Genomic DNA, 24991 nt, shown 5'->3' on the forward strand with positions numbered 1-24991 from the left:
CTCAATTGATTATCCTTTCCTGTCTCTTCCCAATAATTACTCCTGTTATCTGCTAATTCCACCATCTTTATACAATAAAACCAACCATAAACCATCACCTTTACAACGCTTGAATTTGATTCGCTTCCTCCTCTTCCTCTTCCTCCTCTTCTTCCGCTCTTTGTTCTCCAAATCTTATTGCGTCACGTTTACCTCGTTCCACATCCAAAAAATAAAAAATGGGGATCGCAGACAAAAGTAAGAAAAATAAAAAGAAAAATGTGTATCTAATGTTGTGTGTCTTGTCGGTAATCATGGCAGTGATTGTTGGTCCCACGATCGATGATCCTTTATCGGTAACTGCGTATAGTGAAAAAAAAGTGCTTTCCTTGCCCGGAGGAATAAGCATTGAAAAAGTTGACCGACAAATACTGGCCATCCCACCTAATGCTAAGCCATAAATTGAAGCCAAAATATAAATTTCCCATGCATGATGTAATCCAAATTTGTCAGTAACAAATCCTAGAATACCGTATGTCGGAATGACAGCTGCAATACCAACAATCAAGATGATTATTTGATTTGGCGGTATTTTTAAATATGATTCAACATATCTTGAAAATACGATTGCGCCTGTAATTCCAGAAATCATCGTAATAATCCCTACAACTGCTAAAGCCGCTGGTTCCATTTTTAATTCAGTTCGAGCAAACAAAATAGAAGTTGCATTGATGGTCGTGACCGAGTCTGACAAAATAAACCATCCTGCAAGATACAGTACCACATCTTTAAGATTCCGTACCTCTTGAGCAGTTTTCCATAATGTTTTCCATGCATAGGTGACATACTTAAATATAATATTTTCTCCATGAGCAATGTGTAGCTGTGGTCCAGGACGAGGTCTCATGTACAAAGCAGCAGGAATTGTGAAAACCAACCACCAAATTCCAATTCCTATAAGCACTAGTCGAATGGAAAACATTGATGAACCCATGAACGCAATAAATGCAATTCCGCTTGCTTGTACAATAAATGCGGACAGGTATCCACATGCAACGCCCAATCCGGACAAATGATTAGAAATTTCAATTGCCTTAATCGGCTGCTTAAAATTTAATTCATCTTCAAATAAATGACGTGACTCTGATGCTATAGCGTCGTCTGGAAATGATTCGAAAGATGCATGCCCATTGTGACTTGCCAAGGCCGGCTTCGCAGATTGAATTGATTCTACAGACTCAACACTGATAGTCCGGTCAGCTGATGATGCCGTAATGTGTGAATATGTTTCTTCAGGAAAATCGGTTGACAAATAATGTTTATCAGCCTCCAGAACGTCCGGATGATTCCTAACAAGGACAGGTAAAAATGCGTTTCCACAAACCGCTACAACTCCAAATGACACCTAATTAAAAAAATTAAAAAAAAAATAATAAGCCAAAAGGATCATGTAATCATACATTGCCAACTATTGAAAAGAATGAAGCTAAATAGTAGAGCTTTGAGACTGCAAAAATCATAAAAATTGATGATAATGCACCAATTACGGAAAACGTAATTAACAATTTTTTTCTAAAATTTCCTAAAAAATTTCGGAGTTAGCGTTATCAACAAAATCAATCAAGTCATGCATACCTCTATCAGCTGCACCGCTCATCGAGATCACCACGATAGCTTGAAAAAAAACGCTTATCGAAAAGGTATAAAGTGCATAACTAGCTGGATCAATATATGCGCCAAATGCATATATAACACACCTGTGATCAGTTTCTGGTGGGGTTGGCCCATATGGAGGGTCCACGGGTTCTGAAATTTCCCAGTTACAGGGCATTGAATGATCTTTGGCACTAACTGAGTTATCCCTAGCCAGTTGCTCTAGTATTATAGGTAAATAAATTCCTACTGCTGCCACGACGTATGGCTCAGCTGCTAAAGCAAATGAAAGCCAGCCAAGAATTTCTTTTCGAGTCGTAGGCCGTCTGTCTAGTTGTGAATAAGTAGAGAACGACGTCGGGACCGGACGAAGCATATTTGCCTCGACATCTGCAACATCAAGCGTAGACTCATATTCATCTGCACTGATGCCATACTCATTATTTTCTTCCCCTTCGTCGTTTTCCCTAGACTGTGATAAAATCTGGGTCATTTTCAGCTACCTCTAGCATATCTCCAATATCAAAAGCCGAGTCCAAATCCGGGAACATGATCGTGGCGGATCTACGAACCCCTTACCCCACGCCCATATATACTGTTTTCTGTGACCCGTGATGTAACGCTTAGCGAGTTGGAATTTTGAGAAAATAGACCCAACAGATCACAAAGGTCAAAATGATGTTTCCGACATAAGGGAAGATTCTGAAATATATATATATTTTTTTTGTTTGAGCATTATTTAAGTAGAACTTTAACCTCACTATCTTTGGAAACGTTATGGAGGATCTGGTTATCCACAATAATATCAACGATAAATAGTATTGAATTTGGATGAATAAGGAAAAATCTGAGCAGGCAGGCACAATAATCACAGCTGATTGACGCAAATAAAAGAATAATGGTTTTTGAAGATACTCAGTCATATATTGCGTTATGAGTCAATCTACCATTTTATAAAAAAAGCAAGTACTTTGATATCCGATACCATTATGCTAGCTGGCGAGAAAGCTTATACAGATTGAGTGTTTGCAATCCGAGAAGATGGTTGCCGATAGAATATCAAAATTTCTTGAAAAAAACTAAGTTTATTTTTTGCAAAAGATGGATTAAAAGTACATAGTCTCGACACAACGGAGTGTTGAAAGTTTTCTGGCGTTAGATTAATGCCTCCTCTTTTCTTTTTTTCCGACTTGCTTGCTATGTCGATATTAGATGCTTTCCCGCACGCACGCATTGTTTAACAAGTAGTCTAACTATTATTCGACCCATATAAGTCTATATATGCAATATTTTACATAGTTGCTTTGGGAGCATCCTTTTCAATCTGTACCCACATCTCATCAATGCTTGCCACGATTTCGTCTGGTAACGGACCCTGATCAAGATATTCCAAATTTTGTGATAATTGGGTAATTTTTGAATATCCAACTAAAATTCCGTCGTCATGCTTTAATTGAGAATGATGCCGGAGCCATCTTAGAGCAATCGCGTTGTTGGGAATTCCAAACTTTGCGCCTAATTTTTCCAATTTTTCCACCGCTGTGAATAATGAATCTTTAAAAAACCATGATTGGGTGAATGAACCATTAAATGTGGTTGGGTCAAAATGGCCACCTTTTGGAGGTTCCTGTCCACGTTTAATGTTTGAAAAAAAACCAGATGCTAGCGGTCTTCGAATGAATTAGTTACCGTAGATGTGAAACAACTGATTGTAACTTACGAATAAGCATAAAATTCAATATTAGCAGATCTTAAAATGGGTAATAATTCTGTCTCCGCGCGCCGGGATACAATGTTATAAAGTCCTTCATAGCTTGATGGCGCAACCCAGCCATATTTACTTGCGCGATCAATGAATCCTTGTATTTCACCAGGAGAGTAGTTTGAAATGCCAAACTTTTCAAATTTTCCCTGCTTGTACAGTTCGTTTATTGCTCTATGAGAGTCTTCAAATGATATTGTTCTATCCGGCGCATGAAGATACAGCGTGTGTACCTTGCCAAGCTTAAGTCTCTTAAATTGCTCTTCAACAGATTTGAAGATTTGATCCGGATGATGAGAACCGTCCTTAAAACTGTTGACTTTTGTATTGATGACAAACTTTCCATTTTTTGTAACATCAAGGTTGCCCAAAATTGTTTCTGCTTCTCCTGAATACGGAGCGGGGTAAATGTATGCGGTATCAAGTAGATTATTGCCCGTCTTTTCAAAAAGACTTAAAATATCTTTAACGTCATCATAAGAACTTATTTTTCCATGAGCACCAATGTTATTGGTGCCAAGAATAAGTTTTATTGTCATTTTTATAAAACAATATGACTGACCGGTCTTGATGTTGTCAAGATGCCATTTGTTATTTAAAGTTAGAGATTCCTTATCGATTACGGATTAGAACGCTAATCCGAGTGATAAAAGATTAGTAATTAAGCCCTCTACGTATTATTTTTCAGGTCCGTCTTCACAAAGATTTTTAATCAATTCGCAAATTTCATTATTGCCTATTTTTGATGAAAAGATCGTTTGACGACATGAGAAAATGCCAAGTCATACATAAATACAGAATATATCTACATATTATGCTTCTAAGCATGTTGATATGCTAAGTTAAGGTTTATTTATTGTGCCATAGTAAAGTTCTGAGATTCGTCCAATAGTTGGAGTCCAGATAGATATAGTCCATGCTATTCTTCATACTAACCTGAAGCACTTGAGGGTCTGTCCGGAAAAGATACATTACAAGGCCCCAGCAAACACTTGCAAAAATTGGATATACGGTGTTTCCAATCTCATCGGAAATCGATGGAATAACTCTCTTTTCGACAGCAAGCTTGGAAAGCCCCAAAACTACTCTCGAAAATACATATAGCACAATCTATAATAACGAAGAAAATGAGTGAACATGTTTATAAGGTCAAAAAATATTGAAAAAAATAACAAATTCAACTAACCTGTTGATTTACTGATGATTTTCCGCCCCTTCCAAAAACAAAATACCCTCCTAATAGCCCGGCTATCAGAGTATCAGTAGGTTGTTCCTTTTCATGTGTCTTTTTTAGAATATAAAGAGTTGCCTTATAAATAAAGACAAACGTTCCAAGATTTCGTGCGTGCTCTTTGGTAGCGTTAAGTACGAGCTTCAGCTTGCTCTTGATGCTAAGTCAGTCATTAGTTCTATTCTCCTTAATTTAATTAATTTTGAAACCGTACGTTCCGTTTCGAAATAAAAAGGTCATGACTAGAGCATGTGAGAATCGAATTTTGCTGCCATAGACGACACCTATGCTTGAAATTAATCGTCTAAAATTCAAAAAAAAAAAAAAAAAAATTCAAAGTTTAATATTCAAAAATTACCATTTCGAACACCTTTAACTATACAAAGCAAATCATGATATTTTGGATCCAGTACTATCTTGTCTAACGAAGCTATGATATTCTCCATCTTGAATAAAGTGGGTTTGGCAAAAATAATTGGACCTAACAAAAAATGTCTGCAAATAAAAGCCCCAATTTATACAAGAAATATCTAAACCTTGTACGGTGCAGTGTGCACGAGACCTATTGAAAAATGATTGACAATTGTGGTATCCAAAATCTTGCAAGAAAACACTGCACAACCTGGTTCCTTGAGTTGCCGAAAGTCGCATTTTAGTAGTATCCATGTGATTATGCAACCGCGGCAGTTGCACTTTAACATTAAATGTCACGTACAGCGCACTGTTTACCCCATTTCATTTTCCCCCGCATGATACACGCTTCAGGGGTTGCCGTGATGACGTTGATCGGAGTTACTTTTCTCCTCTGCAAAATCAAGCAAATCTACACTGAGTCAGCTTTCATTTGATCTAGCTAAGCTAGATACGTTGAAGATTGGTTGTAGAAATGTTCACAGCATAAGAAATGGTGTGACTCTGCATTTGATGGTTTAATTGTGAATTATTTCATGTCTAAGGCATCACACCGTGGCTGGTAATTTATCTGGCTAACCATCGTTATTCCCTGGAACATTACATTGCAGCTGATGTCTGGTTTTCATTTTTTTCCCACTCTTTCCTCTGCTCGTATTTAAACTATGCTTTATTCATATGACTACGAATCGCAAAATCCTGTAAGCAAGATAATCACATAAGTACGTGACAGTTGGGACAATCACAGAAAGTTGCTCAAGATCATATCATATTATTTATGCCTAATAACAAGTACAGCATCTTTTAATATGGGATTAATATAACCGATAGTTATTCAACATTGTCATTAAAAATCCTCAAGCGGGTAATATGTGTCTGCAGTTTCTGGAAATGAACTTAAATTTTGGGTTATAGACGGCCAAAAGTTATCAATGTCTGGTCCTATTGGTTTCCAGACAAAACAAAACTTAGAAATTGTGACCACTTCCGGGATATGGCCGAAACGCCAAGGATTCGGATGAACGGCGTAATAGTCACCTGACACGTTGACTAGAGGTTGTAATAATTAAAATCCGGGAATTTCATGTATTTGTGAGCATTATATATAACTCGTTAATTCAGATATACTAATATGCTATGTTTGACGGTATTTTTGGATTGACATTGCTATGAATTGATTTCAGGGCGCAAATTTGAAATGTTAGGCATGGCATGACTTTAAAGCTCGGATAATTCAAGAGAGTACTCAAGTAAATTCTGCTTAGGCGTGTATTGTGTATTTAGCCGCAGGTAATTGTTTAGTAATACCTTCTTTGGATGTTGCCGCGTATTCTTTTTTGTTCCAACCGTTTCGGGATATTTCCAATTGTGTCTGTTGTTACTACTACTCACGCATTGTTGTGTAGGACATATGCAGTTTGTTCATGTTTTTTCAACTTGTGATAATTGAATTGCCTAATTTAGTATAACGAAAATATGGTTTGAGACATGTTGGCCGTTTACTATTGTCTCCCCCACATCGTATAAATATACCCCATGTTTTCCCCACATCACTTTTCTACATCAGCCAGTGTTCACAACATGTTAAAATTAGCAAATCATTTGGAAAAGCAATCGCTTTTGTGGTCGTATGTGATTTTTGAAAACTGGGTTTATTTTTATTTTATTTTTTTTAATTCGCTAACATGTCTATAGGATCAATGCGATTGCCGGGCTGTCGATTTTTTTCTTCGGTTACGATCAGGGAATGATGGCCGGAGTAAACAATTCTCCTGATTACGTTCGCATTATGCAGTACGGTCATTATGATGAAGAGGGCACGGTCACGGTCACGAATTCTACAAGGCAAGGAGGTATCGTTGCTATCTACTATTTTGGTACCCTTCTTGGATGTGTGCTTGGAGGGTGGATAGGAGATAAGGTTGGCAGAATAAAAGCCATCAGTTTTGGTTGCCTGTGGGCCATATTTGGCGCTGCGCTTCAGTGTTCGGCTCAAAATATCGCATGGATGTGCTGTGCGAGACTTCTCAACGGTGTCGGAACCGGCATATTGAACGCTATCGTGCCTGTCTGGTCTGCCGAAACTGCTGAGTATAAATCTCGTGGCCAATTTATTGCCTTGGAATTTACGCTCAATATTTTCGGTGTCGTCGTCGCCTACTGGCTTGAATATGGCCTTTCTTATATCGATGGCGGGTTTTCAGCATTCAGATGGAGATTCCCGATCGCGTTTCAAATCATCCCGCTGTTTTTGCTTTTCATTTTAATTTGGTCTTTTCCCGAATCACCTCGTTGGTTGATTAAGAATGGACAAACTGAAGAAGCATTTTTCATTCTTTCCAGACTTCGCGGCTCGGAGACTGATGAGGCAAAAAAAGAATTTGATGATATTGTCAGTATTATTGAAGTGGAAAATGAAGCCTCCCATAAAAATTCCTACTTCCACATGCTCTTTGGTATTGGCTCTGGCAAGCTTCATCTTGGCAGGCGCGTGCAGTTGGTCATTTGGCTTCAGATTCTTCAGGAATGGATTGGCATTGCCGGCGTCACCGTGTACGCTCCCACCATTTTTTCTCAGGCCGGATTTTCTACCAACAAATCTGCATGGCTTTCCGGTTTAAACAATATTTTTTATATGTTTTCCACATTAATTAACGTGTTCACGGTCGATAGAATTGGTCGCCGCTGGACATTATATTGGGGCTCTGTCGGCCAAGGTATCGCGATGTTTCTCGCTGGCGGATTTAGCAGGTTACAGGTTCTTCACCCTAGTGATCCATCGTACGGCGCTGCTGCGGCTTCTTTTATCTTTATTTTCACGTCAATTTTCGGTGCCACCTGGCTGACCGTTCCATGGCTTTATCCCACAGAGATTTTCCCTCTTGCCGTCCGCGCCCGTGGTAACGCATACGGTGTTGTTGGATGGTCGATTGGAAATGGCTGGCTTACTCTTCTTTGTCCGATCATGTTTAATCGTATTGGTGAGAAAACATTATATATTTTTGGCGCATTCAACGTCATCACTATCCCAATCGTTTGGGCTCTTTACCCTGAAACCAATCAACGTACGTTGGAAGAGATGGATCTGTTATTTGCTTCAGATAGTTTATGGGTTTGGGACGCGGAGAAAGAATTTGCCAGGTTAAAGGCTGAAGGCGCTGATCATGTTGGCTTTCAGGGTAATGATAAACTTGGAGGCGAAGTTCAATCGGTTCAAGATGTCGAAATTGAGAAGCAGCAAACTAAGTGATGCATATATAAATACTGGTTGATTCATTAATTAATTAAATCCATTGGCTAACTGTAATTAATAATTAATAAATTAATATAAATATTGTTTCACATAGTAACTGAGACCTTTAACGTTCAATCAAGCAAAAACATGTTACAAAAATTTGAAGCATGCATTGAATGTAAGTTAAGATGTATCTGATTTCATTGAAGAACAAAGTTACTGCGTATCAATTCGTTTATATTCAAAGGAAAGAAAAACCGACTCCGCAAAGTTTTGTGAGCCGCAGAAAGTTAAAAATGCTTAAATGACATGGGCCATGATTACCATATATGCCCACAATCCTGAACGACGAGGCCCAGGAGACTAATAAGTACAACCTATATGGTGGGAATTAACGAGCAATAATCATATCCTGGCATGACCGAACCATTGTTTTTATTAATAGGCGTGACAGGGCCGTCGAGTTCTGGCAAAAGCGTGAGTTTAGGCGGATGACTATTAATTATTATGAGCACGCGGACGTTGTTGACACTTTACATTTCATCAAAGACTCTTGCCAGGCTGCTTCGACAGTTATTTCCAGAATCGTTTATTCTTCATGAAGACGATTTTTACAAAGTAGGTTCAACTAAACCTAATTGAAAAAAAAAATCTTTGACATTGTGTGAATTGACTGAGAGATGGGGGGGAAAATATAGCCCGAAGCTGAAATTCCTGTGGTTAATGGACTCGCAGACTGGGATTGTCCTGAAGCAATAGACTTTGAATCATTAGGGAAAGCAGTTTCATATATCAAGTATCATGAGTCATTGCCATCAGACTTGAATTCAAAAGAAGAACAGAATAGTTTAGGGTCAGCACCAATTACTCTTGAAGAGGCTAAACAGATTAGGCAGGAAATTTTGGGAGTCGAACGTGCTGCGTTAAATATTCGGTTTTGTGTGGTTGATGGTTTTTTATTATTTAATGATTTGGACGTGATTTCAAATTTGGATATTAAGCTGTTACTTCGCGCGCCTTATGAACGGCTAAAGGCTAGACGAGAAGCGAGAAATGGATACGCAACATTAGAAGGTGAGGAAGCCAGATGCCCAGAACCTGGAAATAGAGCCTTTTTTTAAACTAGCGCAGTTAGCCACTAACGCTTGTTATTAGGATTTTGGCAGGATCCTCCTGGATATTTTGATCAATACGTTTGGCCGGGTTATGTACGGTCGCATAAGCATTTTTTTGAGAACGAAGATGTTGAAGGCAGTCTTACACCAGATGCGATTGCGAAAGGGATCAATACCACGTCAAAGATTGATGTAGAAATGCATGAGCTCCTTAGATGGGCATTAATTCAGATAAAGCATGCTTTAGATTTGAAATCATAGATGTAATCCGCATTTTTTTTTTTTTTTTTTTTTTTTGGTTTTTGGTTTTTTATAGAAGGAGAGAATGTGCTTGTTGATAATAATGTACAATGCATTTTTTTTTAGATTTCAAAATAAAAAAAAAAATAGTTAAAAAAAAAATATAGTTCCAGTTAAAAGTATCTTGTCGTCACAATACTCTCACCATGCTGATGCATTTTGCAAAAAAGAAAAAAAAATAAAAAATAAAAAATAAAAAATAAAGCAATCAATCAATACATGTCTTCTTGTTGACCGTCTATTGAGAATCCAATATTAGCCAATTCTGTATTTTTCTTTTGTTCTTTAATTTTTCGATTATCCACTTCATCTTGTTGTAACTTGTAAATTTCGTTTAATGGTACTTCTTCTAACCCAGGTAGCCCTTCCTTTTCGGGATCCTGATCATTGAGGTTAATGAAATTTGCACAGGCAATAATTCCTTGCACCACCACCAAAAAAAAAAAAATTCAACTCACAATTTCTCCAACTAAAACAACGTTCTCTCCTCGAATTATATAAACTCCTCTTTCAATATCACTATATTTTTGGCCAACAATTATCCGTTCAACCGTGTTTTGCAAGACCAAATTTGCTAAATTAATCATGAGTTAGTTCACAATGGCCGCTTTGTCACCATGCTAACATGCAAAAATTCTGAAAAACACACCGTATTGATCGAATGATCTGAGAATTCCAATAATTTTCCTTCCATCTCGTAAAACGACTATTAATGTTTCTATAAAAATTTTCCAAGTCAGTCCGGGTGACAAAGATTTTTTTGATTGTCAACGCAGGGCATCATACTGTCGACACTATCGACTAATTGGGCGGCAGTGGTAAAAATTATTGATTGCAAAACATAATTATTATCTGACTGTTCCATCTTGTTTAATTTACTATAAACCAGTTGTTTTGGAGATTCGTTCTGCTATCTTTCATCCAGCTTTTGTAAACTGAGTTCATTAATCATTGTTTCGTTAAAGGATCCCCCGTCAGTGCAAATCGCTGACTAAGCGCTATTCGATTAAGCAAATAATCAGCATGGGGTAAAAAAAAATAGCGCGGTCGCTCGCTCGCAAAACTCATTAAAGGGCTTGGATGTAATTTCTGACTGAAGTTCATTACGACAGCTATGTGGACAAAGACGTCACTTTCGTCGCTCATATGCCGAAACGAGAAGCTTGGCCTTTGTAAAATTCTTTATGTTCATTGTTCTAAGGATAGGGGTGGACACGATACGCGAATATTCGTTGTTCGTATTTTTATGGTCAAGTCAAATACGAATACAAAACTATACGAATAACTATACGAATAAAGAAATTGATTATTCGCAATTATTCGTATAGTCAGCATGTGACTTTACATTTCTAAGGGTACTTGCCATATGCTCCGGTATTTTTTTGGTGGTTGTCAGAGTAAACTACTTTACGCTATACCTAAATTAGAAAACTTCATCGCAGACTTCCGCATATAGAGCTCTGAAACATCGAATTTTTCATGAATAGTATGTGACAAATCTCTCCAACTCCATGCACAAGGTAAATCTTTTGCCAAATCAATCGTTTCAAAAAAAAGAAGAAAAAAGTCCTGCCGCTCAGTACACAAAGATTAAATGTCGTGCTTTTCCTAATCACAGTATACCAACACGGGCCACATGTGAGCGTAGTCAATAACCAATATGACCCGCAAACTCCAAATTACGTGCAATTGTGATCGATATTCTCGTCCAGCTGCGCTTTTGTTAATTGTATTAATGTGTTTTTGCGTTTATAGAGATAAAGGCGTAGCTGCAAAAGGCCTGGTCCAACCCCCTGATTGCGCTTTCCACATAAGTCAATTGAACCAAGTGATTGTCGCTCTACATATAGCGAGTATAACATTAATGTATGCCTGATTGTCCTGTAATTATAGCTTTGGATTGGGACGCATTTTATTGCTCGGTATGTAATTTTAATACTTTACTGACCGCGTCTAACAGGTTGCGCAGGTTGAAGAGCATCATGATCCGTCGTTAAAAAATGTGCCGTTTGCTGTAAGACAGAAATCAATAATCTGCACGTGCAATTATATTGCACGAGAGAAAGGGGTAAAAAAATTGCAACGCCTTGTGGAAGCTATTGAAACATGTCCTGAAATGCGAATTGTTAATGGAGAGGTGCAGTAACCTAATTTGAAGTCGCGGAAAAGCAATTATTGCAAGCTACTAAGACTCGTAATATAGGATCTTTCAAGATACAGAGATGCTTCGAAGGAGTTATGGCAATTTGTTAAATTAATTATATGGCAAGGCAAAGTAGAACGATTGGGATTCGATGAGTTATTTTTGGACGTTACCATCATGATTGATTTTAATCTGGAGTTAATTCGGCATGAAGGTTTACTAAATGATTTGGATGCACTATTTAAATGTTGTCGTCAGTCAAATTCATTTTGGTTCCGGTTGGATAAAAATGATAAAACAAAAGGATTTGCATGCTCATTGACTACAATTCCTGGTCATTTTGGTACAGATGCCGGTATGCCAAAACATATATCAGAGAATGAAATCCGATTGATTTTAGGATTTCATTTATGTGAATATGTGAGACGACAAATTTTTGACGTGAAAGGCTACACTTCGTCTGGAGGTGTGTCGACCAACAAATTGTTATCAAAAATGGCGGGCGCTCAAAATAAGCCCAATCAACAGGTATATATGTATTCAAGTTTATTTATTTTTTAGTTGGTTCTCTAATAAAACTTTGCAAGACACTGCTATTTCCGCAATATGCGCAAGATTTTTTGGATGATAAAGACATAGCAAGAATTCCAGGCATGGGCCATAGCTATAAGAAGTTGTTACTGCATGCAATGTACGGACAGAAACAAAAGAAATTGGATAGTGATGATTTCAAAGTTATTTCAGTTAGATCGAATATTACTAAAGGCAGGTTTATTCAGGTGTTTAAACATAATAATGGACATAGACTGTGGGATTTGATACACGGCATTGACAATTCTTGTGTAAGTTTGGATTTTATTTTATTTTATTTTATTTTGCAACCTCTAACGAGTAATTAGGTGCGACCTACTGCAGAAATTCCCACACAGGTTTCAATAGAAGATACGTTTATGTCGTTATCGAGCTTGGATGAGCTTAAACCGGTGTTGCACAGGCTTTCGGAATCGCTCCTAGCGAGAATGCGAATTGATTTAAAAAGCAATGGACTGTGGATTGGCTATCCTTCGAGAATTCGTCTCACACTTCGACATCGGGCTAGTGATTATGGTGCTCGGATATCTAAAAGTGAGGTGATTCCGTCCACAGTGTTTAAGGATGAGCGTGATGTTCGTGAGGTCGCATCGGTGTTGGTGGAACGAGTGGTAATGCCGCTGTTCAAGAAACTAGTTCATGATGCGAGGTCGTTTGATATTGTTCTTGTTAATATTGCAGCAGTTAATATCGAGAGTAGTCCGGTACAGGCAAAGGATATTACGTTATTTCTGGACCGGCAAAAGAGACCGAACGCAAACAAAATATTGAATCAGCAAGTCAAGAAATCAAGAGTGGATGAGGGCGTGAGCGAATCTAGCTCGGACGAACAAAATGCCGACTGGATTGACGAAGCTGATGAAGATAATCAGTATGACTACGACGATTGCGGGCACCAATTATGTGGACTATGTGGGACAAGAATGTTGACGTTTGCGGTGGATGCGCACATGAGATTCCATGAGGCAAACAATGAATGACAGACAATGTAACCCTAATCCGTAAGCAATCAAATCACGTTAATGTAATTTGCATATGACCGACCTATCACTAAATCTTGTCATGAAAGGTTGTGGCAGCAACTGCATGCTGGTTTAAACTCGACGTTGATTCCAGAGACTGCCATGTTGTACAACGTAGTAATATCTGTATAGGCATTTCACAAGGCTGCATGCTGGTGGTTGTTTTGAACATGTGGAAATTACGTTGCAGCACGGGCCTCCCAATGTACAAATTCCAGTGCTCTGATTGCAATATTTACTTTGCGTTCGCCCCGGGATCCAGCGCCCTCTGCCATGCATGGATACACAACCAGATCATGTGCATACTGTCGGTAGAAGCCTCCAACGTAGCGTAAGCGACACCGTGTTCACGTGTCATTCATAGTAATTCCATTATTACATTAGGCCAGTGAAAAAAAAAAAAAAAAAAAAAAAGATAAATAATAAAATGGCTGATGGGGTACGGCACATTTGGGTTTGAGCTCCCGTACCCTTCTGCGCCTTTTTTCTTTTTTGGCTCGGTCTCGGCGGTCCGCAAAAAGTGAATATCTTGTAATCGCGGCTTGATTTTGGTAAACTTGGACAATCCCAATTTATCTCACATCCCGTGTTTCATTACCGACCAGTTCCTTCGTCATTTGTAATATTTTTTTATTGTCCATCTCGTTCTTCCGATGCGGTACGGCTATGTCCTTGCACAATATGCCGTCCCCGAGTGGAAGGCCTATTCGCTTGATTACGATGAATTCAAGTCTGTCATAAAGCGAACGCTAGCAAACGGCCTTCAATCAGAGTCAGAATCCATAGTCTACGCTGCTCTTACCGAGCAATTTGAAAGGGTGAGTTGTACTGTCTTTTGTTTTGTTTTCTTTTTTTAGTTTAGTGCGTTTTGTTGTTTTGATTGCTAACCGTTGTGCCAGGTTAATGTTTTCGTCCGTTCAAAGGCCGGCGAGCTCGATCGACGCATTCGGAACTGCAACAAGGCAGTCGAGTTCATCACCAAGCAAGACTCGGTTCGTTCTTATCCTATTTCAAACCATGAACGTCAGAAGCCCATATTAAAAGTCGAAGCTGAGATTGAATGGTACGTTTTTTTTTTTTTTTTGTAAATCCTCAATCTACCTACTAACTGCCGTGGCTGTAGCATCTATCAGGACCTTCAAGCGCTGGCCAGGTTTGTTGGTTCGCATCGTATTGCGTTTACAAAACTTGTAAGGTCATACAACAAGCACTCGAACACCGCCACACTATCAACCCGATATCAAGTCCTTGTCGAATCTCCAAAGTCTTTTATCAAGCGCGACTTTACTCCAACCATCGTTGAACTTTCGTTTCTCTACGACGCGGTGCGCAGATACTTTCAATCATCTCTTCGGTTTTTCTCTCACCCGGCTCATCCCAGTTTTGCTGCTGGTGATTTGGATTTTGAAGTTGCTTCTACGATGGCTTCGGGTTCAACTTCTTTTTGGGTCCATTCCGATAACATCCTTGAGTTGCAAGTATATTTGCTCAAGTTTTTGTCAATCATGCCCAACGAATCGTTTTTTACCCGAAACTTGGCCGAGCCTAATGATTATGCGGTGGAGTCTGATACTCGCGTCGTCTTTGTCAATAGCAAAAACGCTCTTGCTGATGCGACAAACAAGAAAAATATTTATGACAACGTGGCCCGTGTTGTTTTTGATGTTGAATTTCAAAACTCAGAAGCCGTATTATGTACTCCAGGTGGTTCTACACTGTCAGGCAAGAAAAAATATATTGAATCCATTGTCAATGGATCCTACAGCTCATCAGATTTGCAAAAACTTGATAGCATCGGAAAATCAGTTGTGTTTTGGTTGAACAATAAATCTGCTGACCCTTCTGTCACCATTGCAGCAAGGCGAATGCGATTCGAACAAGTTGGTTCTTCAGGTGCAACAGTTTGGGCCACTCTGGATAATTCGATTCGGTTTAGCCGGGTTGGTTCAAAATCTGGCTGGATCGATAATTTTGACTCCCGGCAATCAACGTCACTACCTTATTCCGTACTGGAAATCAGATGGCAGGGCAATGAGCCCAAGTGGCTTAATGACCTTAGAAGCTCTCATACTGTTCATGAACTTCCTGACTTTTCTTATTTTGCTCACACCACTGCATTCCTTAATATATCGTCGCCGCATCCATCATGGTTTTCTTTATTGAACCAGGACCTGCACAAGATTCCAAAGCAGAAATCTTCTCGTCCGAAGCTCAAATCACGAAGTTCCAGTTCTCGACAGGTTGCTGCTTCAACTTCCACATTTTCTTCTTCCTCTTCTGCCACCGTTGAAGGATCGTCGAGTGTTGAAACTCCTACTGACAACTGGCCGACCAGTAAATCCAAACAAGCGCTCACTCCTTCAACTTACTCGGCAGTTGGTAGCGAAATTGCTGCACAGTCAGTGAAGGCTCCCAGGCGATTGGCAGTTCTCCGCAATGAGAGTGACGGTGAAAGATATTGGAATGAGTTTGACCATCCTGATGATGAAGAAAACACGTTTTATGTTGACGTGGGTCAAAACGAAAGCCTCTTGAACAAACTTCCGCTAGACAAGCTTGCTAATATGTGGCATGTCGTTTCAAATAAAGTAAAGTCTCAGCATGTGTTTGAATCGGGTTCTGATTCTCCTTCTCGTCTTCAAGAGCTGGAACACGAGCGCGAATCACTATTGGCTCATGTGGACAATAATGTTGAACCGAGGATACTTGAATCAGGAGAATCTGGTTCCGCGGAACACGTCTTGTTAGGAGTATCATTTGGAGCAGGAGAAAACGTTGATCGAGCGTTAACTATGTTTTATACGGCATCGTTTTTAATTTCATTGGTACTCGTATTTATTCTTGATGGCATCATAATTGGTGGAGAAAATAGTGCTGCTTCTTGGGCTTTTCCAGTTTACGTTTCGTTTTTAGCTTCCATTGGCATTGTTCTTGCCGTAGCTATTGCATTGGCCGGATTAGTCGCTTTCTTGTGCAGACGTAACATGCCTGGTTCAATTCATCAAGTTTTGGTTTTTATCGCATTTCTGACAATCATTTGCTCGGGTGCTTCTGGTATATTTTTTGTGATATGGACATAAGTGTACCATTAAAGCATCTGCCAGATTTTTTTTTTTTAATCGTCATTTAATTATTTTGTTTTTTCTATTTTTTTTATATTTTCCATGGTTTAACGAGTTGCATTTTTTTTGTCGAGGTTGTTTTTGTTTCGAATTCCTTTTCTTTTCTTTTTGTATTAGTGTTTTTTTGTGTCGGCTTGGTTGGTCGTGAAAGCAATTCTTTTGTATGAATCCGTTTTGAATGATTTAATATCACATGTTCATGATATTGGATAACTTCTTTTTTTTATTTTTGGATTTTTTTTTTTGTGGGAGGGGGAGATTGCGAAATTGATAGCATTTTGTATGTAATAATATTATAGTACAAATTTTTTATAACTATAATTATGTAGAACCTATGACCTCATTTGTACATTTTTTTGTGCTCCGCTCCTTCCCCTCAAAAAAAAAAAAAAAAAAATATTGAATGTAATATTGGTAGTTGTCATGCATGATGGCTCGTGTAACTCGTATAAGCTCGGAAAAAAAAATGGCAATAAAAGCGAACACGGCAAAAACACGAACACGAAGCAGTGTCGGGGCAGAATACGAAATCTTTTCAGGGGTTCCGGCCAATATCAAGCGAGGTCTACATAAATATCAGGTTTTTTTATATTCAACATTTGATTGTCTCAATAATTTTTTTTTTTTTTTTTCATGAAATAGTTTTTTAAGCATGGCAAAATTTTTCAAGATCCTGCCGATTATCATTGCCCTGTTGTACGCTGGCTACAAGTACGTGGATACTTATGTCTTGCCTTCGCTGTTTATATTCGACCCCAAAGTTCTCGGCCAGATTGTCACCGTGAGTTTTTTTTTTTTTTTTTTGGTTGTGAAACATGGGCAATTACTTACCAAAAAAATAAAGGATGCGGTGGCAACGAGTGGTGATAATTCAACAATTTTGTTTCGCACGATTAATTCGGCATTGAGAAAAGAATATGGCGACCATGTTAACGAGCTTAATTTTGATGACTGGATGTTTAACAATGCTGGTGGTGCCATGGTACGACATTGAACTCCTTTCAGTTAATTGCAGTAACCAAGAAAAAAAAAAAAAAAAGAACTGACTTCAATTGGGTATTTTTTTTAGGGATCAATGTTTATTCAGCATGCTTCAATTACCGAGTACCTGATTTTCTTTGGCACTGCAATCGGAACCGAAGGCCATACCGGCGTTCATACTGCTAATGATTATTTTTACATTCTCAAGGGTGAACAATGGGTTCATGAACTTGGCAATCCAGATCCGGTTGTAAGTGTTGTAAATTTTTGTTTTGACAATTACGCTCCCATCACATGCTAATTATTTTTTTTCTTTTTTTTGGTTAGGTTTACGGGCCTGGTTCGGTTCATGTACTTGAAAGAGGAACTTCGCAGCAGTATTCCATGCCTACCACATGCTGGGCGCTTGAATTAGCTCAAGGTATGACCCTATGCAGGACCCTTTTGCATGCTCATCTGACCTTTTTTTTTTTTTTTTTGTAGGATGGATTCCACCCATGCTTCCGTTCGGCTTCGCGGACGCGTTGTCTTCGACTTTGGATATTGAAACAATCTACCGCACCGTGTATTTCACTGGCAAGGCCATGATTGAAAGTTTACTTCGAGGCAAAGTTTAATTTTTTTATTTTTTTTTAAATAATTAAACCCAAGATGTACTATAGACCTGTTGAATATCATATATACTTTCATAACGAATGCTAAGCTAGACTAATCGAGTTGGACACAGTAGCGAAAAGAAAAAAAAAAAAAAAGGGAAAAAAACTAAGATACCAAAATCGTATTATAAAGTGCTGGACACGTTGGTTTCACTAACGACCGGTTCGGCCGCGGCCGGATCCGTGGCTTGATTTTCTGTTAATGAGGCCTCAGTTTTGCCCTGCCTGATATTAGCCAGTCTTCGTGCCTCGGTATGAATATCGACGGCTTCTTTCTGAGCATCCGCATAAAACGCGCGAACTTTTGAACCAACCGAACTATCAAGAGCCTTGTCGAAATACCTGTGCGCAAGATTAAATGTGTTTTGATAATGTTCCTTAAGTTGATATTTTGATTCCGTGGCTGCAGCTTTTTCTGAGATGTTGTATTTACTGTCAATCTCTGCCAAAAACTTTTGGAACCTGGCAGAGATTCCATGAGCCTTATCAAATTCAGCAGATTTCTCAACCGCCTTGTCAGAAAGAATATATCCATGAGACAAGATCTCGGCAATGATTGCCGTCTTGGGCTTGTCTTCTTGTCTAATGTCGCCCGACTCGGTCGTCACGTTTGCGGCATCATCTTGGTCACCTTTAGCCAAAGACGACAGATCAGGTTCGACCTTGACGTTGGAGTCGCCCAATTTGGTGTCGGTCAGGAGAAGAGCAGTTTTGGCAGCTGCTTCTTTTTCAAACTCGATCTTGGCTGACTGCTGCTTGTTGTCACTGCTGCTGGTCGGGATCAACTGTATGGACCTGATCTTGCCGCAAAACGAAAAAAAATCAGACACTTGCTGCTCCGAAACTTCCGGAGCAATGTTTGTAACCGAAATAGCGGACATTTTGTATGCGAGAAGATGCGGTAGCCTGCGGTTGCCTGCGGTGCCTTTATATAATAACACATGGCCGTTTTAGTAGCGTGACAACTGCGTCATCCTCATTTTTACAGCCACGGCTGACGCGGCTCGGGCCAACGCGGACCTAGCCCTAGACCTAGCCCTAGGCACCCTAGCCTTTTGAGATTTGTGATGAGCAAAAAGAAACCCCACACACCAACCAGACGTCCTGGGATCGAATTTGGCCGATGGAGACCGGTTCGCTGTTTTCAACACACCATCTGGCCAAACCAGCAGTGTCACGGCATGGATGGTCCGTGTATTCGTCCAAACGGGCCATTCTCAAGGCTGAAGAAATCGATCAGATAGGCGAGCAGCTAAAGATTCCGATTCCAGAAATGATATTTGGTAACAACGTGGTCAAGATAGAGAACCACGAACTTGGTTGGAGCATTGATTTTAACGCAATCGATGCACTCGATCGTGTTGATAAGTATGGCAACCCTGATGGCGGCCTGGTCAAGGTGGCATACTCTGACGCATGGTTGAAGGACAAGTAAGAGAGAGGTTGGGTCATTCAAGTTCAAACATGAATAATAACCGTTTTTTTCTCCCATAAGACAGCAATCGGAAAACGGCGTACACAAAATAGTCAAGCCGTTTGACTGGACTTACACCACGGATTATAAGGGCACGTTGTCGCCCTCGGTCGCGCAATTCGCCCCGACTGACGACAGGATCCCATTAGAAAAATTAACCTTGCCCGATCCCATCCTTTTCTTTGATGACGTGCATTTGTTTGAAGATGAACTAGGTGACAACGGGGTTGCCATGTTAAGCGTCAAGGTCAGGGTCATGCCGGAACGATTACTTCTCCTGTCCCGGTTTTTCCTTAGGGTGGACGACGTCGTGTTTAGAATCAGGGACACGCGGATATTTATTGAGTTTTCCAAACACGAAGTTATTCGAGAATACGTGGCAAAACAGGATTCGTACGAAAACGTGAGACGCAGAATTTCTCCGTCTGCTCGCGATTTCGGCTTGTACCTACGTGATCCGGCCTGGCTGACTACCGTGTTGCCTGTGGTGCAGACTACCGTGGAAAAGGCAACTTTATCATAACAGCAAAGATCGAGTACATGCATTGTATTACTTAATAAGCTTTTAAAACCAATTTGGCTGCTTCAATATCATTAGAGCTAGCGTCGTTATTGCCCACTATCTTGCTCAATTGCTTCTTGGCCACTTCATAAAGCTTAACGTACTTTGATACGTCGGTAGTTGGCTTCTGAATGGCCGCTATCCTATTCGTGGCCTATATTTATTAGAAAAACTCGGAAAAAAAAAAAAAAAAAGGGTTGCAAAACCTACCACCAAGACACCTGCCCATCCACGCACGTAATCTTCGCATAATTCAACCGACCTTAAAAAGAACTTGACTGCTTCAATCAGCCGTTCCTCAATTTGTGCTTGGCTGCTGTTAGCAGGATTTTGCAAAGCCGTGACGTACTGCAACGTGGTCTCTCCGATTAAGGCATTGATGTTGTATGCTTGCGGATACAGGAGCAATACTTCGTGCAGTGCAAATAATGATTGCGGGAACAAGCCGGCTTGCAAATAAGCCGCCGCCAACTCAGCCCAGGTTTCACCATCTGAAGGGAAATTTGACAAGATGTTTACCAAACCGGTAATGTAACTACTATTCGTATCCGTTGTAAATTTTGAAAGCGCAACCTTTCGTTTTAAAACTCCAACCTCAGTCTCTGGTCGCTCGCCCACATATGCAAGCACGTTCGCCGTGCTTTCGGTCGCTTCAAGATAAAGACTTTTCAAAATGGCTAATCGAGGTGATTTTTCGCCAAACCTGTCGGTTAATCTGGTTAAAATAATCTTGGCCTCGTCATCTTTGCCACCAAGTAATGATAAAATAAAATGAAGCTCATGAATTGAGTACAGGTCTCCCTGATCGAGTTGGCGACTGGCAGGGCTGCCGACGAATTCCCGGCACGACCGATACAATTCATCAAATTGAATTTTTGAAAGGGTTAAATACGATGCAGTGGACCTTGCATTTTTCAATATTTCATATGTTGAAGTCATTTTTTCTTTTTTTTGCCTGACTATTTGCGATTCGGTTTCGGCGTTGTCTTCACCCAAATGCTGATGACCACGCTTTGACCGTGTAAGCACTATATAAGGGTTTAAAACCTCATCGAACGAAAAAAACATATTTATTGGTACGTACTTTAAATCCAAAAAAAAAAAAAAAATACAATAGCAGTTTTTTTATGTTACAATTATTCGTCATGGCGTCAAGATATATAATACTTAAAAACCGGCTTCCTTTAGTTTTTTCAAAACATGCCATTAGTATAAGAACGAGTGCATATCCATTACTGGGCAACAGGCGGTGGGGTTCAACGGCCAATCCGGGTTCAAAATCTGAAGATAAAGTGAATGATGATGATGATGATGTTGCAACAAAAACCACAACAGAAGCTAATGCTCGGCCGGATATTGGCAAAAATTTAAAGACTCAATTGCCTACTCCTCGGATTAAAACGATTATTGACAAGGGTTATAATCCCTACCCGCAATCCGAACAGGAAGTTCCAGACGACCCATCCAAGTCCGTTGCCGAATTAAGTGGCCAGTCATTATGGAAGGTCAACTTGATTTACAGTGTTTTCAAATTTTTTGGCATGGATATTGAAGAAAATCAGGCTGCTCCGATTGCAGGTCGAAGATATATGGATATGTGCAAGATGCAAGCCTATCATCCGGTCGGAGCTGAGAATTATAGTATAACTGCCAAATTTTATTACGAGGGTAAGATAGTTTGCAATAACAGCAAATCAAAAAAAGAAATACTAACTTTTGCAAGATCTTGGATTACCGCCCACGTTGAATCAATGGTTTCAGATAACAGCGCTTCATGCTTGGATGCTGTTAGTCCGCATGCGTGCCTTGCCGGAGAAATACAGCAAAGTATTTGAGCAAACATTAATTGATGCTATTTTTTTAGACATTGAAACTAGAATCGTAACTGAATACAAGATCAAAAGCGGTCGGTTGATTAACAACACGCTCAAGGACTTGAACTTGCAACTTAAGGGAAGCGTGCTGGCCTACGACGAGGGATTGATGGGATCCGACGCTGTGCTTGCGTCTGCCCTATGGAGGTATGAATCCTTGAAACTTCTGCATCGTGAATATTTATGTGCTAACAACCCGGGCAAGAAATATTTTCAACGCTGATCAAAACGTGGACATGGCAAAGTTGGCATTGCTCACCCAATATGTCAGAACACATGTTTATGTTCTCGAAAAAATGTCCGATTTTGATTTTGCCATTGGCAGGTTTGCATTTTTGCCACCATGGATCGAGCAAAATCCGGAATCGGTATTGAAATATCAGCCTGCACCGATTCCGACAAATAAGATTTACCCTGGATATGAATCCAAATTTAGCCGCGACAACTAAAACACACGTTGCCTTGTGTGTATTGTAAATTTTGCATCACGAATTGGGATTAAGGACTGTACATGAAAAAAAGAGAGCGGGGGGGAGGAAATGCCGGGATTTTGTATAGATGGGTTTAAAACCTCCAAAATTAATGAAATCTACTCTACAAGTTAAAAAAAAAAAAAAAAACTTTTTTATCGTCCAATTGTACGCAACGGAACCTTGCGCGCACTTTCTGCCACTCTTGGAGAGTAATGTTTTTGCAAAAGGAATGTTTCCCAAATTTGTGATGCCGATGGGTTGCTAAGCTCGGGCTCGTCAATATCGGGCCTGTACACGCCGTTCATGACCTTATCATCAGTTGAAAATAAGGCCGCAAGTGCGCCACTGGAACTCTTATTATCAGACGCGTGGCCAGCGGCACGACCCGAATACTTGATGCAAAGACTTTCCAAAATCTTCATGGTTGCGTAAGCGGACTTGTCCGGGAAGTGCAACGCCGCGAGTGACAATCTCTTTGCAAACGCGACCATTCGAATGTTGTTGTTCGTGCCGGTTCCAAACGACACGGTCTTGTAATGCTTATTGAAAAACATGGCATCAAAAGCTTTGATTACCATTTCCATCTCGGTCGACAAATTAACCTTCTCATCATTTTCTCCCAGTCTCTTGACCGCTAATGGGTCATCAAGTCGCAGAGCTTTCGCGTTATACTCAATATCAGGGCTCTGTGACAATGGCATGAGTGTTGCATAAAGATACGTAATAAAAAAACTTAAATCAAGACCAATGCTCTGGCCAGCTTGGCCTGAAAGTAAAGCAAACGCGGTAACAATGCAAAGCAAGGCTTCTCGAATCGATTTTGTCCTAATTTCAATTTCACCATCTTCGTCACTCTCAATCTGACGATCTCTGATTAACTCTTTCAAAGCTTCCAACAAGTCACCAAACAAATCCGTGTTGATAAGATGCGCAAACTTTGCCAATCCTTCCAACGTGGCACCCATCAAATGATTTGTGCGCTCCTTGAGAATTTTTATATAAGTGGCAAACACGATCTTGAGAGTTTCGGATTGCATTCGCTCGGTTTCTTCTTTAGAAACTTCTTGCTCGGCTTTTTTCATTTCATCGTCAATAATTTTCATTTCTTTGGCTGCCTTGCGCTCTTTCTTTGTTCTGTGAACTCGATCTTTTTTGCGAAGCTTAGGCTTGTTTTCTATAGCGTTATCACGTCGTATGTTATCAAGAATGCTCAATTCAGTCAACAAACGAAGATGCAAAAAAGTGTTAAGCACTGCCTCGTCTACTTTATATTTTCTAGTCGTCATCATCTTCGTGATTCCAGTAACTGCATCTAACGAAGCGTTACCATGCTCATCGTCTTGAAACAACTGAATAATAGTTTGAACACACTTGCTAAAACCGGCATCATCTGTTTGATTCAAAGTAGGCGCACCAGTAACGTCTGCAAGATACCTTCGCCTGCCTAACCGCTGCACGATAATGGCAATCAATTCAGATCTAAAATTAAAATGCGGCACTGAATTTAACAGTCCACACGTGCAACCAAGCGATGTTAAGCCCAACTTATAAAAATTCGATCCAGGTGATGATTTAAACAAGTTTTTAACTGATCCGGACATGGAATCAATGTATTGCTTATAATTGAAAACAAGAGATTGTTCAAAATTTCTGAGCTTCTTAACTTCCTTTGTAATTTTTGAAGCTTTCTCGGCGTCAGTGAGCGGTCGAATTCGGTAACCGGGGATAATATCTTGATATACAGCCATTTGAGTCGCCATAGCCAGTTGTTTTATTTTGACATTTTTGTTGGACTGGTATTCAAACAACTTTTTGAGATTTCCGACCTTGATTTATTTTTTAAAAAAAAAAAAAATAAGTAAATGTTCCAATCATTCGCTCCGGGCCAACTTACATTTTCTTCTGGATCTTCAATGAGCTCACTTGCAAGCTTTGACAACTCTTCTTTTGCCAAACGAATCCGATCTCGTTCTGGAAGTTCTGGCTCTTTTTCTTCCTCGTCGTTGTCTCCGTCTGCCACCTCATCGTCGTCGTCGTCTCCTTCTTCGTCGTCGTCTTCGTCCGCCTTTCGTTTCTCAGCGCGTTGAACCAAAACCCGTTTGACGGATCCAGCAGACGTTTTGATTGGCAATTTTTCAACAATATCGTTTTTATCTTCCTTCCAAGCTCTTGGCTTGGTTTCATAATCTTGCTCTTGATTGTCCGAATCAAAACTCAAGTCGACATCTTCATTTTCTGACACGTCAGATGCATCTGCGCCAACAGATGAAAACTTGAAACTTGGCTCAGTTAGTTCCGCGGTTTTCCTTTTCTTATTGGGCCGAACCGGTGCGGTTTTTTTCTTGCTCGGCATTGCTTTTTTTTTTTTTCCTAGCCACAGGAAATTTTCTTGTGATGATAATTATTT

General features: G+C 39.8%; 14 protein-coding genes across 14 annotated transcripts; 7 read left to right on the forward strand and 7 right to left on the reverse strand.

The window, feature by feature from the left end:
• Positions 1-18: 18 nt before the first annotated feature.
• On the reverse strand, positions 19-2247 carry V1514DRAFT_236346 (autophagy-related protein 22-like protein). Its single transcript, XM_066924748.1, has 3 exons — positions 1615-2247; positions 1440-1561; positions 19-1384 (listed from the first exon to the last, which is right to left on the reverse strand). Exons 1-3 carry the CDS (start codon positions 2123-2125, stop codon positions 101-103), a joined length of 1917 nt encoding a protein of 638 aa, XP_066784672.1. The 5' UTR covers positions 2126-2247; the 3' UTR covers positions 19-100.
• A 676-nt stretch (positions 2248-2923) lies between these two features.
• Positions 2924-3933, reverse strand: V1514DRAFT_341534 (NADP-dependent oxidoreductase domain-containing protein; the record flags this gene model as incomplete). Its single annotated transcript, XM_066929060.1, has 2 exons — positions 2924-3302; positions 3353-3933. The coding sequence occupies 2 exons, from the start codon at positions 3931-3933 to the stop codon at positions 2924-2926; spliced, it is 960 nt and encodes a 319-aa protein (XP_066784673.1).
• A 173-nt stretch (positions 3934-4106) lies between these two features.
• Positions 4107-5275, reverse strand: V1514DRAFT_290937 (Tim17/Tim22/Tim23/Pmp24 family-domain-containing protein). Its single transcript, XM_066925311.1, has 4 exons — positions 4984-5275; positions 4840-4909; positions 4581-4785; positions 4107-4504 (listed from the first exon to the last, which is right to left on the reverse strand). The coding sequence occupies exons 1-4, from the start codon at positions 5069-5071 to the stop codon at positions 4244-4246; spliced, it is 624 nt and encodes a 207-aa protein (XP_066784674.1). The 5' UTR covers positions 5072-5275; the 3' UTR covers positions 4107-4243.
• A 1342-nt stretch (positions 5276-6617) lies between these two features.
• Positions 6618-8286, forward strand: V1514DRAFT_341536 (general substrate transporter; the record flags this gene model as incomplete). Its single annotated transcript, XM_066929061.1, has 2 exons — positions 6618-6664; positions 6732-8286. 2 exons carry the CDS (start codon positions 6618-6620, stop codon positions 8284-8286), a joined length of 1602 nt encoding a protein of 533 aa, XP_066784675.1.
• A 302-nt stretch (positions 8287-8588) lies between these two features.
• On the forward strand, positions 8589-9799 carry V1514DRAFT_366539 (P-loop containing nucleoside triphosphate hydrolase protein). The gene is made up of 4 exons (XM_066929834.1): positions 8589-8748; positions 8821-8889; positions 8970-9345; positions 9427-9799. Exons 1-4 carry the CDS (start codon positions 8689-8691, stop codon positions 9645-9647), a joined length of 726 nt encoding a protein of 241 aa, XP_066784676.1. The 5' UTR covers positions 8589-8688; the 3' UTR covers positions 9648-9799.
• On the reverse strand, positions 9717-10674 carry V1514DRAFT_327396 (uncharacterized protein). The gene is made up of 4 exons (XM_066926969.1): positions 10473-10674; positions 10336-10404; positions 10145-10260; positions 9717-10066 (listed from the first exon to the last, which is right to left on the reverse strand). Exons 1-4 carry the CDS (start codon positions 10549-10551, stop codon positions 9899-9901), a joined length of 432 nt encoding a protein of 143 aa, XP_066784677.1. The 5' UTR covers positions 10552-10674; the 3' UTR covers positions 9717-9898.
• Positions 10675-11421: 747 nt separating this feature from the next.
• V1514DRAFT_327400 (uncharacterized protein) lies at positions 11422-13465 on the forward strand. Its single transcript, XM_066926970.1, has 5 exons — positions 11422-11608; positions 11656-11823; positions 11890-12357; positions 12417-12671; positions 12729-13465. Exons 1-5 carry the CDS (start codon positions 11555-11557, stop codon positions 13398-13400), a joined length of 1617 nt encoding a protein of 538 aa, XP_066784678.1. The 5' UTR covers positions 11422-11554; the 3' UTR covers positions 13401-13465.
• Positions 13466-13990: 525 nt separating this feature from the next.
• Positions 13991-16882, forward strand: V1514DRAFT_327405 (uncharacterized protein). The gene is made up of 3 exons (XM_066926971.1): positions 13991-14260; positions 14342-14505; positions 14566-16882. Exons 1-3 carry the CDS (start codon positions 14096-14098, stop codon positions 16520-16522), a joined length of 2286 nt encoding a protein of 761 aa, XP_066784679.1. The 5' UTR covers positions 13991-14095; the 3' UTR covers positions 16523-16882.
• A 241-nt stretch (positions 16883-17123) lies between these two features.
• V1514DRAFT_327406 (ERG2/sigma1 receptor-like protein) lies at positions 17124-18352 on the forward strand. The gene is made up of 5 exons (XM_066926972.1): positions 17124-17345; positions 17409-17546; positions 17634-17795; positions 17873-17966; positions 18029-18352. Exons 1-5 carry the CDS (start codon positions 17217-17219, stop codon positions 18160-18162), a joined length of 657 nt encoding a protein of 218 aa, XP_066784680.1. The 5' UTR covers positions 17124-17216; the 3' UTR covers positions 18163-18352.
• V1514DRAFT_327409 (uncharacterized protein) lies at positions 18140-19115 on the reverse strand. Its single transcript, XM_066926973.1, has one exon. The coding sequence runs from the start codon at positions 19080-19082 to the stop codon at positions 18327-18329; it is 756 nt and encodes a 251-aa protein (XP_066784681.1). The 5' UTR covers positions 19083-19115; the 3' UTR covers positions 18140-18326.
• A 180-nt stretch (positions 19116-19295) lies between these two features.
• V1514DRAFT_327412 (TIP41-domain-containing protein) lies at positions 19296-20285 on the forward strand. Its single transcript, XM_066926974.1, has 2 exons — positions 19296-19632; positions 19697-20285. Exons 1-2 carry the CDS (start codon positions 19325-19327, stop codon positions 20196-20198), a joined length of 810 nt encoding a protein of 269 aa, XP_066784682.1. The 5' UTR covers positions 19296-19324; the 3' UTR covers positions 20199-20285.
• On the reverse strand, positions 20137-21291 carry V1514DRAFT_327413 (uncharacterized protein). The gene is made up of 2 exons (XM_066926975.1): positions 20448-21291; positions 20137-20391 (listed from the first exon to the last, which is right to left on the reverse strand). The coding sequence occupies exons 1-2, from the start codon at positions 21174-21176 to the stop codon at positions 20230-20232; spliced, it is 891 nt and encodes a 296-aa protein (XP_066784683.1). The 5' UTR covers positions 21177-21291; the 3' UTR covers positions 20137-20229.
• Positions 21292-21346: 55 nt separating this feature from the next.
• Positions 21347-22803, forward strand: V1514DRAFT_351025 (ubiquinol-cytochrome C chaperone-domain-containing protein). Its single transcript, XM_066929436.1, has 3 exons — positions 21347-21905; positions 21961-22258; positions 22317-22803. The coding sequence occupies exons 1-3, from the start codon at positions 21365-21367 to the stop codon at positions 22558-22560; spliced, it is 1083 nt and encodes a 360-aa protein (XP_066784684.1). The 5' UTR covers positions 21347-21364; the 3' UTR covers positions 22561-22803.
• Positions 22737-24937, reverse strand: V1514DRAFT_277679 (nucleolar complex-associated protein-domain-containing protein; the record flags this gene model as incomplete). Its single annotated transcript, XM_066924966.1, has 2 exons — positions 22737-24410; positions 24479-24937. 2 exons carry the CDS (start codon positions 24935-24937, stop codon positions 22737-22739), a joined length of 2133 nt encoding a protein of 710 aa, XP_066784685.1.
• Between the last annotated feature and the right edge of the window lie 54 nt (positions 24938-24991).

This window comes from Lipomyces japonicus (genome assembly GCF_038497905.1).
Source record: "Lipomyces japonicus strain CBS 7319 unplaced genomic scaffold V1514scaffold_9, whole genome shotgun sequence".
Lineage (NCBI taxonomy): Eukaryota > Fungi > Ascomycota > Lipomycetes > Lipomycetales > Lipomycetaceae > Lipomyces > Lipomyces japonicus.